Source organism: Xenopus laevis, chromosome 5L (genome assembly GCF_017654675.1).
Source record: "Xenopus laevis strain J_2021 chromosome 5L, Xenopus_laevis_v10.1, whole genome shotgun sequence".
NCBI lineage: Eukaryota > Metazoa > Chordata > Amphibia > Anura > Pipidae > Xenopus > Xenopus laevis.
Window position 1 is genome coordinate 38791061 of NC_054379.1, and position 20293 is coordinate 38811353.

A 20293-nucleotide genomic window follows, 5' to 3' on the forward strand; every position below is an offset into this window, starting at 1 on the left:
ACACATATTTACTAGCTCTGCAGGATATCCCCCGACCACTAATGATCCTTATTTGCAACAGCTGTCTTCCATTCATCTTTCTAAAGGAAATGCACCAGGATGTCACCTTTATATCTCAGCGCTCTTTTAAGACAATGTTTACTCAAGAATAATAAATGCACACACAGCCATCTTGTTTCTGCTAGGTTGTCTTTTTGTAAGCGGCCATTACACCAGTGGCATTTAAAAAGAAAATTACAATTTTCATTAGCGGTGAGGATCATTTTTATGTTACAGTGTTTGTGAATGGATTTGGTGAAAGCTGAACAAAGGCTGATATGATAGGCCAACAGAAAGTTAGACTTTAGAGGACACTTAAAGGGGCTATTCACCTTTGATTTAACTTTTAGTATGATGTAGATATGTGTGATATTTTGAGACAATTTGCAATTGCTTTTAATTTTTTATTTGTGGTTTTTGAGTTATTTAGCTTTTTATTCAACAGCTCTCCAGAATGTAATTTAAGCAATATATCGGGTTTGTTTTAAGTGATTTTTGTAGTAGGCTTAAAGTATAGGGACCCAAATTACAGAAATATCTCTTATCCAGAAAACCCCTATTCCCAAGCATTCTGGATCACAGGTCCCATACCTGTATAGGGATTTTCATGGGACAAGTAAATGTTTTTTTCCCTTTCCATTATGACTGGATGCTTAGAACAAGGTCCATATGGCTCCTGTAAAGGCCATATGAGGTGCCCAAAGTAAGTTAAAAATGAGTGAAAATAAATTAACACAACCTCTGCAGATAAATACAGTAGCTTTGCAGAATTTGCTTGAAAAGTGAAAATATAACATGGAAAAGTTTGGGCAATTTTCCAGTTCATTTGCCAGTTTTATAGTTTTGCAAGGGTTTTATAAATTCATTGAATTGTTAGGTGAAGTCAGTCCCACACCTTAATATACTCTGTGACCCTTGCAACCACTGGGGTTGTTGTTCTTACACTTCAAAGCATTGAAAATATAATTGACTTCTCCAAATAATATATAAACCCTGCCTGGTTCTGATTTTAGAAATGTCATTAAGTGGAACTGTGGAAGCAAAGTTTAGTTCAAGTTCTAGCCCAGGACAAATTGATAAAACAAATGTATTTGGAGTTTTGGGTCACAATACCTGTGTGCCAACCAGATGGGTTGGAGAGGCTGCATAAAGTGTAAATTCAACTAGATTTTGTCCTGGGGATTAATTCCCATCAAACTTTATTGGGAAGTATAAAGGGATGTGCACTTAAAGGATAACTAAACTCTAAAAATGAATATGGCTTAAAATAAGATAAAAATATTTTATATACTGAACTTGTTGCACCAGCTTAAAGTCTCAGCTTCTCAATAGCAGCAATGATCCAGGACTTCAAACTTGTCACCATCTTGGAAAGTGTCTGTGACACTCAAATGCTCAGTGGGCTCTGAGCAGCTGTTGAGAAGCTAAGCTAATGGGTCGTCACTAATTATCAAGAAGATTGAGCAATTAAGTTTGTCTAATATAACTGATGCTACAGGGCTGATTAATACATTCTGATGCTAATTGCACTGGTTTCTGAGCTGCCATATAGTAATTATCTGTATTCATTACTAATCAGCCTTATACTGTGACATTTCTATTCTGTGTACTGTATATTGTGAGTGGGTCCCTAAGCTCAGTAAGTGACAGCAGCACAGAGCATGTGCAGTGAATAGAAGATAGGGAGCTACTGGGGCATCTTTGGAGACACAGATCTTTACTGCTAAAGGGCTGTGGTTGCCTTGGGCTGATACAGAAGCCCAAAACATAATGTACAACATTTCTAGCTACTTCTTTAGTTAGGCTTTAGTTCTCCTTTAAAGTAGAATCTAGGTGGTCAGCAAACAGTGTCTGTTCCTGTTACTCTATAACAGATCCGCTTGTTGTTATAAATTAAAGGCAAGTGAACAAAAATAACCACCATGTAAAATTACAATACAGAGGCAATAAAACTGTACTCTGCATTTTTTAATACATAAATATCACCAGAATATAAGTAATGATTTTTTACTTAGAACCTTCTTTTTTTTTTGGTAAAAAATCTGGTATCGATTTGACAACTGGTAAATTCATTATTTTACTTGGCACGTCTGTTTAGCACGGCGTAGTGCAGCCAGGCACATGTTCCCTTTGTTTCTGATATATTGCTTTATGTAAATTGACGCACATATAAATTTTACACTGATAATATCAAAGCAGTGAGATTTGACTTACAAATTTGATACCTAATGTACTTTGATGTTTCAATTTGCTCTTGCAGTTTTGCACACCTTACTTTCTCTTGCAGATTGTCAGCCAGCGCCAATACATTAACATTTTAACAAGACAGTTTTAGGGGGCTCTTAGTTTCGGATAAGTTTCTGTGGAAACAAACCAACAGTTTATCCACACATGTCAAATCTTCAGCATATTGGTGCACAGGCAGGGCAGTGAGATCCATTGGGCTTTCTTGATACAGGGGAGAATATACTATTAAAGGAAAACTATACCCCCCAAACAATGTAGGTCTCTATAAAAAGATATTGCATAAAACAGCTCATATGTAAAACCCTGCTTCATGTAAATAAACCATTTTCATAATAATATACTTTTCTAGTAGTATGTGCCATTGGGTAATCATAAATAGAAAATTGCCATTTTAAAAAATAAGGGCCGCCCCCTGGGATCGTAGGATTCACTGTACTCACAAACATACCAACAAATCATACCGGTTAGGTCACATGAGCCAATTAACAGACAGTTGTGTCTTTTGCTTCCACACTTCTTCCTGTTACCGTTAAGAGTTGTAGTATTTCTGGTCAGGTGATCTCTGAGGCAGCACAGAGACCATCACGAAATGGTGGCTCAAGGCAAGAGATGTAAAAGGACAATATTTACTTAAATATATATTCCACTTTGGTAAGATTCTTTAACATGCCACTTAATATGATATAAACTATCTGTTGCTTAAGTGTTCATTTTGGGGGTATAGTTTTCCTTTAATGGGGTTGTTCACCTTTAAATTACATTTCAGTATGATGTAGAGTGTGATATTCTGAGACAATTTGCATTTGGTTTTTATTATTTGTGGGTTATTTAGCTTTTCCTTCAGCTCCCTAGTTTTCAATTCAGCAATCTGGTTGCTAGGGCCCCAATTACCCTAGCAGCCATGCATTGGTTTGAATTAGAGACTGGAATATGAATATGAGAGGGCCTAAATAGAAAGATAAGTAAAGTAGCAATAAGAATACATTTGTAGCATTACAGAGCATTTTATTTTTTAGATGAGGCAAATAATTTAAAACCCATAATAACAAAGGAAAAATTGAAGGCCAATTGAAAAGTTGCTTAGACTCATACTCATACATACTAAAAGTTAACTCAAAGGTGAACCACCCCTTTAAGGGCAGGGCCACATGATGGATTTTGCCTTAACTAGAACTCATTAAAAGAAAACACTTATAGGGGACATATACCATCCATAGTAGAGTTGCTCCAGAAAAGTTGAAGGACTACCATTCTCAGAATAGTAACATAGAAAAAAGATACAAGTTCAACCTTTTAAGTGTATACAAGTATTACCTGCCTAACTGCTAATTGATCCAGAGAAAGGCAAACCCCTTCTGAAGCCTCTTCAATTTGCCTCGGGGGGGGGGGGATACCTTCGTGACTCCTAGATGGCAATCAGACTAGTCCCGGGATCAACTTGTACTATGAGCTATCTCCCATAACCCTGTATTCCCTCACTCACTGAAAAGCAATCCAACCCCTTCTTAAAGCTATCTAATGTATCAGCCTGTACCACTGGTTCAGGGAGAGAATTCCACATCTTCACAGCTCTCACTGGAAAAAAAACCCTTTAGAATATTAGGCGGAACCTCCTTTTTTCTAATCGGAATGGGTGACCTTGTGTCAGCTGGAAGGACCTACTGGTAAATAAAGCATTAGAGAGATTATTATATGATCCCCTTATATATTTATACATAGTTATCATATCCCCCTTAATCGCCTCTTCTCCAGTGTGAACATCCCCAACTTGGCCAGTCTTTCCTCATAGCTAAGATTTTCCATACTTTTTACCACCTTAGTTGCCCTTCTCTGGACCCTCTCTAATTCAGTAATAGTTCAGAAAATTGGAGACCAAACTATACGGCATATTCTAGATGGGGCCTTACCAGCGCTCTGTACAGTGGAAGAATGACCCCCTCTTCCCACTAATTAATGCCCCTTTTAATACAGCTCAAGACCTTATTTGCCCTTGATGCTACTGACTAACATTGCTTGCTACAGCCAAGTTTATTATCTACAAGGACTCCAAGGTCCTTTTCCATTATGGATCAAGCATTATTGGGAGCTGTAGTCCAGCAACTAAAGTGATTCTTAACGCAACAATGCATAATGACATTGTATTGTGAGACTTCCAGAACCAACTTCAAGAGGATTCCCCAATGAGAATTATGTTGGTTCTGTTAATATCTGACACTGTGATCTTGGTTTTAACCATATTTGTTGAAGTAGAAGGAGAGGCTTAATCACTGGAAGTGTCAAACTGTTTAGCACACCCCAGTGATTATACTAGCTTATCTCAGACACCAGGCCGACACTACTCTTTGCTGAAACACACCAGGCCAGGGTAATAAACTAGTGAGTGTCACACCGCTTCCTACTTACCTCTCTTGGGATCTTTTCTCCAGCCATGGGCTGTGAAGTTCAGCTTCTTTACTCTAAGTTCTGATTTTACTCTACCACCTGCAAGGGATCCCTGGGATGAGAAAGAAGATGGTTGTACACCCCTCACTAGTAAATTACTCCAGGCCGGTGTGTTTTTCTGAAAAGAGGATGCCAGTCCAGGGTCAGAGGTTAGCTTTTATAATCACCAGCCTTTCATTTTCCTTTAAAGGGGGTTGTTCACCTTTAAATAAACTTTTAGTATTATGTAGACATATATATTATGAGACTATTTGCAATTGGTTTGAATTTTTGTAATTTTTTTTGTGGGTTTTTAAGTTATTTAGATTTGCGTTCAGCAGCTTTCCAGTTTGGAATGTTACCAGCTAACTGGTTGCTGCGGTCTTGTTTACATTAGCAACCAGGCAGTGGTTGAGAGATGCTGGAATATAAATAGCAGGAGGGCTGAATAGAAAGATAAGTGATAAAAAGTAACAAAATAATCAAATTGTAAGCTCACAGAGCAGTAGTTTTTTGCTGTTGTCGTTCTATTACATACTAAACGTTAACAGAAAGGTGAACCATCCCAGCACTGAATCTGCACTTGTAATCTTTAATGGCAGTGTAATATTGACCAGGTAAAGCTGCATGTAATCCCTATATGTCAGATGACTGACATGTTGCTGATAGGGGGGATTCCTGATCTTCTCTCACACAGCTTTTCACATTACATGCCATGATGCTTCTCTACCAAGCAAATCTATTTTGTCAGATAAAGACACGTTTTTTTTTTGGCAACATGAAATAAAATATAATTATAATCAGCTTTCCTATTTACAGATTCTCAATGGTAAGTTATTTGTAATTGCAACTGAAAACAGTATTTGTATGTCGCTTTCTGTACTGCTGGTTTGGACTTTTCAACAATGCAGGAAAAGAGAGCTCTCCAACTTAACAATAGCCTGCATGCTTCTTCACTGGTGTGTGAATCAGCTGCCTTTTGCTACTTTGTGCCCAGTTCAAAACCAGCATTTCAGAGAATATAAAAGAACAGGCAAATCTTGTGTATTGAATCACATTGTACAGTATATAGTGCAGCAAAATAATAAAGGATTCCAGCAGAATAAGTATTGTAGTCAGTAAATATTATCTATTGAAAGTCAGTTGATACAAATATGTGGAGCTGATCCTCATATAATAAGGGGCAGATTTATCAAAGGTCAAGGTGAATTTTCGAATGAAAAATATTTGAATTTCGAGCTATTTTTGTGTACTTCGACTAGGGAATAGTCCAAATTCGATTTGATTTTGAAATAAATTCAAAAAATTCAAATATCGGAATTAATCATGTACTGTCTCTTTAAAAATCCGACTTCGACCATCGCCATCTTAAACCTGCCAAATTGCTGTTTTAGCCTATGGGGGACCTCCTAGAACCTATTTGGTGTCAATTGGTGGAGTTTTAGGGGGAAAAACTTCGAATCAAATTCAATCAAATGCGCTATTCTTTGATTCGAACGATTCGAATTTGGACGAATATGGACCTATGTGATCGAAAACTGACCTATTCGACCAAATAAAAATCGACTTCATTTCGGTTGGTCTTTTTGAATTTCAAAATATTTTCAATTCGAAATTCGACCCTTGATAATATGCCCCTAAGAGTGATATACTGTATTATAATCAATTCAGCAGTGTCTGAGTTTGGCCTGACCACAGTCACTCAAGCCTGCATTTTATTATACATATACAGGCATGGGATCCGGTTTCCGAAAACCCGTTATCCAGAAAGCTCAGAATTACGGAAAGACAGTCTACAATAGACTCCATTTTATCCAAATGTCTAAAAATGATTTCCTTTTTCTCTGTAATAATGAAACAGTATCTTGTACATGATCCAAACTAAGATATAATTAATCCTTATTGGAAGCAAAATCGGTCTATTGGGTTTATTTAATGTTTACATGATTTTCTAGTAGACTTAAGGTATGAAGATCCAAATTATGGAAAGATCCCTTATCCGTAAAAACCCCAGGCACCTGTACAGGTGTAGGGCCTATTATCTGGAATGCTTAGGACCTGGTGTTTTTACGGATAAGGGATCTTTCCATAATTTGGATCTTCGTTCCTTAAGTCTACTAGAAAATCATTTTAACGTTAATTAGACCCAATATGATTGTTTTGCCACCAATATGAGTTAATTGTGAATTACAATTCATTACAGATTTATAATCATTCCGATTCACATTAGTAACTGTCAAATCCACTTTCCTGGAAGAGCGAACACTATTTTCAAGTTAAAATGTAATCAATGCAGAATTGATCTTATTCGTTCTAAAGCAATATCTGCCGTAATATAGTCCAGTTATCGTTATGAAGCAATCATTACATTGTTACAAAGTCTTGATCCACTTATGCCACATACACTTTTCAGATCACCAGTATGTCTTTGAATGGACATGGTATTGGAGTGAAGATGCTTCAGAGGAAAAGCAGCTGTAGATGATTAGTAGCCTTACTGGCTGAGATGCTCTACAGGGAACTCAGCATTCTCTTGGTTGGAAGTTCTTTTGCGTATAAAAGGAAAATCGACCAACCCTTTAATATTCGTTTAGCGTTACAGGAACTTACTGTTTGCTCTGGGCCTTATGGATCAAACACAGAGAGAACAAATGGTGCAAAACATTATCAACCGTCACTGCTGGACATCCCTGAATGTCAGCTATTATCATTAAAGTCTAGTAAATATTGATTTACCCGAGCATAGCATTAGATGTACGGATCTGAGTAATTAAAGATGCTCATTTTACACTATTTATTTTTCACTCTTCATCTGTTGTTTGTTCTCCCGACGGCATTGTCTTGGGACCTGACAAATGTGTTGCGTGCAGATTACTGTATGGATATCGTTGTTATACAATAAAAAATCCTTATATTAAAGCAGAAGCAGAACTAGCAGCTGGCTGTCTATTATCTGCCAATATGTACTAGTCAGTACTCTGAGCTTTGGGCCTGCAACCATTCCTGGGAAAACTGCTGTGGTCCAGCCACTGATGCCCAGTTGATGCCCATGCCTTCCAAAAGTGCCAGCGTCAGCACAAACCAAAAACCCAGTCTTTACCAAGCCTCATTTTTTTTGGGACTAAAATCCTTAGCACGGCTGCCTGTTAAGCAAAGGATAGTATATCAAACCCCTTCACTACTCTGCTCCTCACTACATTCGACTTCTCTGCTCCTCTCAGAGCCACCTTCTCTTCACCACATCCACTGCCACCTCTCGTCTTAAACCCTTCTATCTTGCTTACCTCTAGGATCCTCTCTCAATCTCTTCAAGAAAAAAAAACTAAGACATTTTGGAGCACTAGAACAATAGCCTAGTCCTGCGCCTACTGACTATGCCTTACCTTGTGCACTTTTGCTTCTCCAATTTGTGCCTGTATGTTAGCCTCTCATCCACTTATACTGTAATCTCTATGGGACAGGGACCTCCCTCCCACTGTGTCTCTTACTACATATCGCTTAAGCTTTTTAAAGTTATACATATGTAGTCCACCCTTTTGCTGTGTTTTATGGCTGTGTGTGACAAGGCTTAAACTGCTTGACTTGTGCCTAGGATCCCAGTGTACCTGTGCAACTCCCGGTACCTGGTGTAGTTTCTGCTCTAGTGGTTTACACACCACGTGGTTCTAACCCCACTACTTCTCCTGGTTGGAGCCACAGCTGCTCACTAGCTACCCTGTACTCACTCTCACTCCTAGAGTGGCTATTACAATGCTCACTATCACTGTCTAGGCTTATCTTCCAGATGGACCAGAGCCCTGGTACTGAGGCACTACTGTTAGGTCTGGATGTGTGCAGATCAAGGCACACGTGCACCCAAGCTCTCTACTCTGGGCACCAGTGACACATACGCCTTTCCTGACTTCTTCTCACAGTAGGTGCACCCGACCAGAACCAGCAGTGCAAATAAATATTAAAAGAAACTAAAAATGGGCCACTGATACCACAGAACACCTAGGCTATAGCCTAAGCTGGCCTGTGCATTAATCCACCACTGACCAAACACTACAAATATTTACTATGTGCATAAATATGTAAACCTTTATATTACTCTTAATTTAAAATAAATTCTTACCGTAATTGACCCAGATGCAAGAATGGAGCATTATTGCTTACGCTAGCCACAGTTAAACTATAGTTATATAGTTACAGTTAATTGAATTTGGCCTTGACGTGGCCCGTAACTGAAAAGTTTGCTGAATATTTGCCAGCACACAACACAGTCACTTCTGCAGCCCTTACACAAGTATGTTTGAGATGCAAGTTTGAGCACACCTAAACCCTTTAGCTTATTGATTCATATGCCTTTAGTTGGATGTAAGACATATCATTATATTATTCAATGTATTCAGTTTATCAAAATAGAATATGTAGTGCCACAATTTATTCATTTATGAACATTTAATCGTGGGTAATAGTCTTTGGCTAAATAAAGGCGTTTAATACCTCCGATTTTAAAGCTTCTACTTGGTGAAGTGCTGCAACAAATATGTATTTTATTGGGGAATTCAGGCATCTAGCCAGTAACAAACGACATCCCTTTTTTAACCTGGAGTTTAAACTTTTATTGTTACAAGACTACAGAACCAATTTAGTAGCCTTGTTTTCACCAAATCATAAATTGCCATAAATTGTTATGAAAGGGGTGTCCTGTGATTGGCTGCTTTTTCTTCTGAATATGGTAGAGAATCAGAGAGGTGAACTTCCCAACAAATGGCTGTGCTACCCTGTGAAGAACATCAAAACTTACATAAAAAATACATAGATGTTGTTAAAGCAGGGCATTCTCTCTAACTATAACCAAATTGGCTGGTAATATGAATTCTGTTGCTCTACCGATGATGTATCTACCGGTACATATGTGAAGCTTATCATAGTCAGAGTATCAGGTGTAATGGCTCTACTGCAGCTACTCCTTCCCTTTTAAGAATTGTGTCTGCCATCTCTCAGCCACTAATTAGGATTTATTACGTATCTTTCTTCTGTTTCCCAAAAATGAGTAAGATCCAGTGTAAATACCACTGTCTTATCAGATCCTTCTGTTGTATGATATCTCTCATCCACTGGCTGCTTATGTTACTCTGCGCTTCTCTTTTCTTCTGTCTCTCCAAATAAGGCTTCCCTGTCGTTTCTTCCATTTCAATTATATGAAGTCATTTATGGCCAATATCTTGCTGTAATTATGTAACTCTGAGAGCACAGTTCTCCTTGTCTTTTAGATTACAAATAACTGCACGTAGACAGATTTGCCCATTTTTACTAAATGAGACCCATTATGTCTGTAGCTCATTCAGATCTTTGGTTGATTCTTTTTTGAATGTAATTGTGCCCCTTTACTATGTGTCACATGTCAATCTTAGTTGTATTCCCCCACCATATTAGTGCATTTCAGACATTGATATTTTGTAGGACTTGAATTAGTTGCAGTATAGGCACAAATTAGGATTCCAGTGTTTACCAGGGTCAGCAACGAAAAAAGCAGATGCGTTGTAAGCAGTGTCAACTGGGGGTGCTCTGCAGAAACTGAACTAGAGGTGGCGGGCCCTGGCGCAGGACGCGCAGCCGGGCCCCAGCCCCCCTCCGTACACCCGGAACTGGCCCGGGAATATGCGAAGCGGCCCGCGGACTGCCGGGGGGCCCTGGCCCGCTCGCACCACCTGCTCCCCCGGTAGTTCCGCCCCTGGTGCTCTGGGCCCACAGGGGCTGCAGTATCAGGCCCCCTCCATGGCCCCCCAGCCCAGCTGCAACCCCATGTGCCACCCTTACCCCCATAGACGAGTACTTCTATTATCTTCTCTTCGCGGTCAGGGCAGGAGGGAGCAGCGATCGGGTGCACGGAGCACACAATCTAATGCGCCCCTTGGGAGTGGGTCTGGGCCGATGGGGCCCACTTACAGTTGCCACCTGGCCGGTAAAAATGATGGTTGATTCCAATGTTATTAATAGGGAAAAAAGATAAATATATAGGAAGGCCGGTATTTTTTTTCCAGAAAAGGTGGCAACCCTAGGCCCACTGGGTTCTTTTCCGGTGTCTCGCCGGCCCAGTCCAATCCTGATTGTAAGAGCCTGTACAAGAGCTCCAGGGCTGGGATTTTAAAGAATTTATACTGATGCAATTCCTGTTATTTAACTGCATCAACAACAACAAGAATATAAAATTAAATTGCAAATTATCTTAGAATATTAGTGATCTCGGCATAATTTACATTCATTATGAACATCCACTATACAAAAGTTTTGGTACGTTAACTAACAGTTTAATAAACTGATGGTGTCTAAGACACTTAAGCGACTTTTAAACATATACTTAGGGGTCAAGTTTTAAAGCTGTTTAGAAAGTAGCGATTAAAGGGGTGGTTCACCTCTAAAGAGATACTGACACCTGAAAATAACCTTTTTTTTATATCCATCATAACATTATCTTTGAATGCTATTTATTATGTAAAAGTATTAAGTATAAAGTCTTGTTTAGGAACTTCAAGTAATAATTACTTACAAAAGCAGAACTATCAGCAAAAAACGATCAACGTGACCTAATATTTTGAAAAGACAATTTTTTGTGTCGGTATCACTTTAAGTTAAATTTTAGTATGTTATAGAATTTCAAGCAACTTTTCAGCTGGCTTTCATTTTTTATTTTTATAGTTTTTTAATGATTTGCCTTCTTTTGACTCTTTCCAGCATTCAAATGGGGGGTCACTGACCCCATCAAAAAAAGAAATGCTCTGTAAGGCTACACATATATATACTCGTATTGTTATTGCTGCTTTTTATTACTTATCTTTCATCAGACCTTCTCCTATTCATATTCCAGTCTCTTTTTCAAATCAGTGCATTGTTGCTAGGGTAATTCTGACCCTATCAACCAGATTGCTGTAAATGCAAACTGCAGAGCTGCTGAATAAAAAGCTAAATAACTCAAAAACCACAAATAATAAAAAATGAAAACCAATTGGACATTGTCTCAGAATCATACTAAAAGTTAATTTAAAGGTGAACAACCCCTTTAGCAATATAACAATATATAGTGAATAAAGTACCCCTATTGTAAAGGATATTATAAGTCACCAAGGAGTTTCATGACCATATAAAAGCACGAGGCCGAAGGCCAGGCCAGGTCATGGAACTCCGAGGTAACTTCTAATATCCTCATATTTTCCAACAAGGGGTACTTTATTTATTATAATACACAAGTTTTAGGAGTCATGTGACAAAAATGACATCACTACTAACCGTTTATAACTGATGACATCACAAGTCACCGTTTATAAGGATATAATTTACAAGATATTCATGGCTTTTGTGTATTATAGCAATGTAACATCTCCCATTACAAAGACACAGGTGGTGGGGGAAATGTTAAGAACAAAAGGGTTTTGAAAACAATTATATATATAAATAATCCAGACTGCTGATACATTCCACTTTTCTGCTATATAAAGTAAATGACACAACAGTGACTTCCAACTAGCAGTCAGCATTTGAATTACAGCAATATGGACATGCCTTGAATAGGAGAGGGCCCTTAGTCTGTTACAGAATGACAGCGTTCAGTCACCTTTTTAATAAGCCGTTATGTAGAAGATGATCCTAGTTTTGTGTTCTTTAATGTGAGTATTCAGCTATAGAATTCTAAGCAGGCAAATATTATATAATATAGGGTGAATACTGTGAAACATAAAATAAAATGAAAATAAAAATGCATGTTTTTGCCTCTTGGAAACTCATTTTACTTTATATGGATAACAAACCAGAGCAAAAAGAAATTTGTTAAAGTTCTGCTCCTTTTTGTGCAAGCTCTGTTTACTTCTCTTTATGGTTAAAAAGAAGACAAGTTCAAAGTAAGCTGCTTTCTCCAGTCTGTGTGTTCTATAAACATATGGGTACAGCCACAGAATAACTGTTGAAATAGGAGACCTTCATGCTGTTCATACAAATAATGTTTAGTTTAGCAGTGGCAATGCCTTTGAACAAAAAGACAGTTATAGCACAATTTTCCATTACACGTTTCTTTTTCATCTTCTTTTTTTCACGCACACAAATTAAATTGAAGCAAAAGCACATTGATTTATGAAATGATCCTAGTAATATGCCTTTATTATGTGTTTAAGTAATTACAATATTCATCAAAACTCTCCCCTCTGTACAGTCAACTGGAAAACACAGTGCTATTTTAAACAAATATTTTTAATTCAACTAAACATCTCATTCAGCATGTTTAAAAATGTACTGTATGAAACTAAAGTTAGCCATATACTACAGGCATGGGACCTGTTATCCAGAATGCTCGGGAAATGGGGTTTTCCAGATAACGGATCCTGTCGTAATTTGGATCTTCATACCTTAAAGGGATTGTTCACCTTTAAATTAATTCTACTAGAAAATCACGTAAACATTAAATTTACCCAATGGGATTGTTTTGCCTCCAATAGGGATTAATTATATCTTCATTTGGATCAAGTACAAGGTACTGTTTTATTATTACAGAGAAAAAGGAAATCATTTTTAAAGATTTGAATTATCTGATTAAAATAGAGTCTATGGGAGGGGGCCTTCTCATAATTTGGAGCTTTCTGGATACAGTTATGAAACCTGTCATCCAGAATGCTTGGGACCTGGATAATAGATCTTTCCATAACTTGATACTAGAAAATCATGAAAACATTAAATAAACCCAATAGGCTTGTTCCAAGAAGGATTAACGATATCTTAGTTTGGACCAAGTACAATGTACTTTTTTATAGGGATGCACAGCGTCGGATTTAACTTTTGCGCGCCCCTAGGCCGCACGGTCCGACCAGGCGGCCGCGCAGTCCTAGCGCCCGCCTTCCCAGTGCGCCCGCGAAAAAACGCCGGCGCAGCTGGTGCAGTTGAACGGCGGCTGGGCGGCATGCCGCCCCTATTTCTTTGCCGCCCTGGGCCCGGGCCTATGCGGCCTTGCCGCAAATCCGGGCCTGGGGATGCACGGACTCCACTATTTTGGATTCAGCCGTACCACCGAATCCTTCGTGAAAGATTTGGCCGAATACCGAATCCTAATTTGCATATGCAAATTAGGGGTGGGAAAGGGAAAACATTTTTTACTTCCTTGTCTTGTGACAAAAAGTGATTTCCCGCCCCTAATTTGCATATGCAAATTAGGATTCGGTTCGGCTGGGCAAAAGGATTCGGCTGAATCCTGCTGAAAAAGGCCGAATCCTGGATTCGGTTCATCTCTACATTTTTGTTATAATAGAGAAAAAGGCAATCATTTTAAAACATTTGGATTATTTGGATAAAATGGAGTCTAGGAAGATGGCCTTTCCCTAATTCAGAGCTTTGTGGGTGACAGGTTTCCAGATAATGGATCCCATACCTGTATTATATTAAAATGATGATTACATACAAGTAACATAAGTCCAGGGAGCCCTTGAGTTGTACAGGCCTTAGCTTTGGAAACATTTACAGTTTTAGCACTGCTTATTCAAGAACTATAACACCCCCAGTAGCCTTGAAAAAGTGCTTCTGTACAGCAGTGATGCAAAATACTTTGAACAATACTATATTAAGCAGAACTTGTGTCCCATTTACCATTACATGTGATACCAGCAGCACCACTATATCATTTTAACTTATGACATTGTTTTTACTAAGTCGCATAACAAAAAAAGAACAGTGGGAGAAACACCTGCATTTTTGCTGAATATTTATGTTCCACCTTGACAAATTGATACCTGGCATTCCGTGAGCGTATGCTTTGAATCATGGTTGTACTTTTTTTTTTCTTCATATTTTTGTGGTGCTGTATTCTAACCTCACATTGTGTATTTATATCTTTGTCTTCTTGGAAACCTAAAAAGCTGTCAAAGCTGGAAAAGCAGCAGCAAAGGAAAGAGAAGACGAGAACCAAGACACAGTCGGAATCTAGTCGAGAGAAGAGCGTCCCACGCAGTAAGGATGACCCCAGTGCAAGCAGTGGTGCAGAGGGAGATGTGTCTTCTGAAAGAGAACCCTAGGATGTCAAACAAACCATCAGGTACACCCTGAGCCTAACCATGCCCAATAAATCACATTACTTTCCATCAACAGATTGTGTTCCCCCAATGGAAAATCCTTATGGCTAAGGTAAATAGCTTCATAATATTAACTGCCATTGAGCTCTTTGATCTTGCCATGCCATGTGTTGCCAATAAAAATGTGGTTTGGCATAGATCAAAGACGACCACCGAAACAGTAATTCTTTGGTGTTGGCAGTAATGTCCCTAACAGCTGAATTTATGTTCTGTTCCAGTGAGGTGGTTAAACATAATGTGAATTTCCTGTAAATATTGCTATATTCTTATTCTTTTGATCTACAATATTACAGTGACTTGTGTAGTAGAAGTAATAATGTGCCCCAGCTTTAATTTATCCAGATGTAAATCCTCAGTCACGGTCCCCTGACCAGTACTAGGCCACCTAACTACCTAGATGCTCACATAAGGGATAGTCTTTGCTAAGAATAAAACATGGAGTCACTGCTGAAAGTTAAAAAGCTTCTAAGAATGTGAATTCTGGGATTATTTGATGGGATCTGGTATCCGGAAATGCACAGTGGGACATTGCCACTGGCAGTTGCTCGAGGTAAGCTTAGAAGTACATGCATGGTCATGTCAATGTCCGTGCCATTATTGTTTCTCCATCCAAGACACTGGGTAATCTTGGTCAGTATCTGCTGTTGCAATAGCCTCTTGGTGCCCATTTAAGATACGCATCATTGATTTTGCACCAAATTATCTGTATGTCAAGTGGATTGATGATGATGATGATAATGAGGATTAGTTATTACAAATATTATTTAGGCAGCTGAAAAGTGTTGGGTGGGACCCCCATACAATATTATTTTGTTTCATTACTTATTAGGAACTGGTAAAGAAAATATCTACTAGCCTACTGCTCACATTCTGTGACGTGTTGTTTTCTAGAAAGCCACTAACAATGTAACAGACTTTTCTATGATGTTATATATCCCACAATTATGTAAACAGTTTAAATAGAATTGATTAAAGCAATTTAAGGACTTGAAAGAATGGCCTATAAATGTAGATACAGGTATAAGACCTGTTGTCCACAATGTTTGGGACATGGGGTTTTCCAGATAAGTGGTCTTCCCCTAATTTGCATCTCCATACCCTACCATAAGTCTACTAAAAATGTATCAAAACATTAATTTAACCCAAAAGGATTGGTTTACCTCCAATAAGGGTTAATTATATCTTAGTTGGGATCAAGTACAAGCTACTGGTTTTTTTATTACAGATAAAAAGGATATCATTTATAAAAAATTGGCCTTCCTGTAATTCGGAGCTTTACGGATAACGGATCCCATTCTTGTGCTAGATTGGTCTTCTACATCAGTTATTATATATTTGGAGGGGCTGTTCATCTTATTTAGTGTAAAATATTTATTCTGACTTGTTAAAGGGCCACTTTACCCACACCCAGGAGGGCCATGGCATAGCAAGCCTGGGAGGGACATAGGGGCAAAACATCCCTTTCCATATTAGGAGCAACTCCCTTATGCGATGCATAGAGTGATGTCATAAAACTAGTCCTACATAAATGTTCAACTATCAACAGAGTCAACATCACCCCAAAGGCACTTAACACAAACATTCAAATGGCATGTAGCCAATGCCAAAGAATAAGGGTGAAAAGCAGTTCCTAAAAAAGTCAGCAGCAGCTAAATTTTCCCATATCATTATGGGAAATAATAAAACAAATTGACATAAACTAGTTCCGGTAATGGTGTGAGTGTTTTGGTGCAGAATTCTTCGTTATTGTGGATGTCCATGCCACATGGAGATAGCATTAGCAGTGAGTGTCCCAAGGGCTCTAAACTGCTGCTTCTGCCTCATATATAAAGTAAAAGGGAGAATGAGAGATACATTATGGTGTTTTTGTCAGGACAGACACCCACTAATAACAAGGCAGTTCCCCCAAAAAAAAAAAAAAAAAAAAACTGGCACACCAAGAATTGGGAAAGAAGCACAAGTCATTTTTTTTGTAACCTGCCAATATGATGGTGTAAGGTGGGAGGATATGAACATGGTCTCGCTCGACTGAGATTCTTAGTGTAGGAATTCTTTGTCAGTTGTCCACCTGTCTGTCTCTCAGATTCCTCTGTTTATGACAGCTGCAGACATTACTTGAGACCTCCACATGTCAGACACTTGACACACAGTGGGAAATTTCTGAAACACACAGAATGGTGGAAGCGGTGAACTTATATATTTTTGCACAACGTGCGTGAATGTAAACTTCTGCTTTATAATATTTTGTGTAGCCAGATATTAACCTTTCTTAAACCTTCACCCCAGTAATATGTAAAGAGGACTGGGATATCTCAGCTTTGCTTTGCTGAAACCACAACCAGCTTCCACTCTTAATAATTAAAAAAAATACAAATAAATACTGCTAAACTGAAGATACATCAGTATATTTCTGTTGTAACATGTCCATAATATTCTCTGGGTAATTCTAGTTGTTACTTTTACATCTGTGCAACGTATACATCCAGTATTGGACAAGGGATCTAGGACCCTGAGGGGCCCCACCCCAGGGCCTTACAAATATGCCGCAACCCCCCTCCTTCCCCTGCACGTAACTAGTAGTCTTCAATGTGGCCATAGTCAGGAGGGAAGGTCAGGGGGAGTCTAGATGTTTCAGACGGGCCCAGTCCAACCCTGTATGCCTCCTACACATTTTGTTTCTTCAAACAAGTTAAATACAGGTATGGGACCTGTTATATAGAGTGCTCTGGGCCTGGGGTTTTTTGTGTAACAGATCTTTCTGTAATTTGGGTCTTCATACCTCTACTAGTCTACTAGAAAATCATTTAAACATGAATTAAACCCAATAGGCTGGGTTTGTGTCCAATAGGGATTAATTATATCTTAGTTGGGATCAAGTACAAGGTACTGTTTTATTATCACAGAGAACAAGGACATTTTTAAAATTGTGAATTATTTGGATAAAATGAAGTCTATGGCAGATGGCCTTCCCATAATTTAGAGCTTTCTGGATAATGGGTTTCCGAATAATGGATACCATACCTGTATATCTATCTATCTATCTATCTATCTATCTATCTTAAAAGCTCTACAATATCAGCTTTAAAGAAACAAACCCCTTATTAAAAAAAGCCCTACTCCCCTACCCAACATAGATCCCCCTCCCTCCTTCCCCCCAGTCTAGCTGCTACCCGAGGCAATTGCCCCTAACTTTTTACTTACCCCTCGGAGCAGATTCAGGGATCGGAGTTCATGGCAGCCATCTTCCGGGGCATTTTCCCAGGGTAGCAGCTAGGCTGGGGGGGAGGAGGAGGGAGGGGGATCTATGTTGGGTAGGGGAGTAGGGTTTATTTTTAATAAGGGGTTTGTTTCTTTAAAGCTGATATTGTCTTAGCATAAGAGCATTCTAGGGACTAAAGAAAATAGGCAAACTTCCCATATTCTGTCATTGTATTAGGCAAGAGGAATTTCAAGTGAAATTACTAATATTGCTCTGTAGTAATAAAGTGATTTATGGCTGTATAGGTCCCAGAGAATGTAGCATCCTGCTTAGAATTCATTACTGTTCTCAGTGGTGCATCAATGACTCAATTGCTGCTGAAGATATTGCCACAGATTGTAGCTACCCCTCTACATATTTAGCTTCTTTCAGGAATAGCTGAGCATATGTATTTGCAGGTTTTTTTCTTTACAGTATTTACATCTAGTCTTTTATTTTACGATACACAAGAGATTACCTTATTGCAGAATTTGCCAGGATTAATTCTAACTAATACCAAGCAGTGTTAAATGTTAACTATAACATTTAAAATATCAAATGTACAGGTATGGGACCTGTTATGCAGAATGCTCAGGATCTTTCCATAATTTGGATCTTCATACCTTAAGTCTACTAGAAAATCATTTAAACATTAACCCAATAGGCTGGTTTTGCTTCCAGTCAGGATTAATTATATCATAGTTCAAGGTACTGTTTAATTATTACAGAGAAAAGGGAAATTATTTGTAAAAATCTGGATTATTTGGATAAAATTGGGTCTATAGGGACAGCTTTTCTGTAATTCGGATTTTTCCGGATAACGAATCCCATACCTGTATTAAATATATTTTTGAAGTTAATTTGATCTGCCACACAATACAAAACCATTAAACCTGTTGAATAAACTATACAGCATTCCTGAAGCAGCATATCAGGTCACGTGGTTAGGTCACGAGCAGTCTGCCTATTAAAACGACTAATTCTAAGCAACTTTTCTATTGGTCTTCATTTATTTATATTTTTTTAATTGTTTGCCTTCCTCTTCTGACTCTTTACCACTTTCAAATACAGATTACTGGCTCACTGAAGTTCAAGCAACTATTGCATTTTGACCCTACAATGTTATTCTTATTTTTTCTTTTATTACTCATCTTTTTATTCAGGCCTCTCCAATTTATATTCCAGTTTCTCATTCAAGCCATTGCCTCTAATTTGGAACCTAGCAACCAGTTGGCTGCTAATATTCCAAAGGAAGGATTTCATTAGATACCTATATACAAAAGTTAAATGTATTAGGGACGTATCTCATATTTCTCAGTGAAAATAGCAAATAGATTTTGCTGGTGAGACGAGGATGCAGAAAGTTTCTTGTTGACAGATACATCCTGAAATGTTTTCCTCTAACTAAAGCAAAATACAGAATAGAGAATGTAGTTATTCATTTATAAAAAGCTTATTTTGTGTGCCACTGTAACAATCATCTTATTTCTGGCAATTTTCATTCACTTTTATTAACAATTCTGACCAGATGCCTCCCGGGCGCCTTTGATTAGTTTCCTTCTGACTGGAAAAAAATATTTTTTCTTTGAATTCTAATGGTTTGTGAAATTGCATACTCTTATAAGACTTTAAATACACAGGCAAGGGGCTTATGTAAATGAAGAAAAATCAGTTTTTTGGTGTAAATCCATATTTTAATAATTAATCTTAACTCATTGGCTCATTTTATCTGTAATCCAATTATGAATTGTTTCTGTTGCTATTATTTTTAATGTGTTTTAAGTTCCACCTAAGAGGTTTGTACTGGAAGCAACTCATCAATTTGTAGTGGAAGCATTTGCATTTTATATCAACGTCCAACATGCTCTAATGCAGTTACCCATAGCAATCAACCAGACCTTTTTTTTATAGAAGAATGATCAAAACAAATTGCTGATTGGTTTACATGGGTAAATGTACTGGTGCAATTTACAAATGCATCTGCAAGTGCATGAGCTCTAAAATGGATGCAATAGATAAAGCACATAGACACAATTCATTATGGTACTTGAGTTCAAACATGCTCTTGTATTTCCACATGGTTACCATGCATCTATCCCGCCTCTTCTGATCAGGGTCAGAATGGGCCAGTGGGAAACCGAGGAAAACCTTGGTGGCTGGTAAACTGGTAAAACGTACGCTTCGGAAAGTTGCCCAAGGCGTCTTTGGAAAAAACGAAGCAACACATAGGTTTGTAATAACTTTTATAAGCTACAGA

At 38.2% G+C, this 20293-nt stretch overlaps 1 protein-coding gene across 1 annotated transcript in view; it reads left to right on the top strand.

The window, feature by feature from the left end:
* Positions 1-20293, top strand: part of dtd1.L (D-aminoacyl-tRNA deacylase 1 L homeolog) — a 96987-nt gene that overhangs the window by 68507 nt on the left and 8187 nt on the right. Inside the window, 1 exon segment of the mRNA NM_001093157.1 lies at positions 14586-14761. Within this exon segment, the coding sequence (NP_001086626.1) occupies positions 14586-14741 (156 nt within the window). The 3' untranslated portion in view covers positions 14742-14761.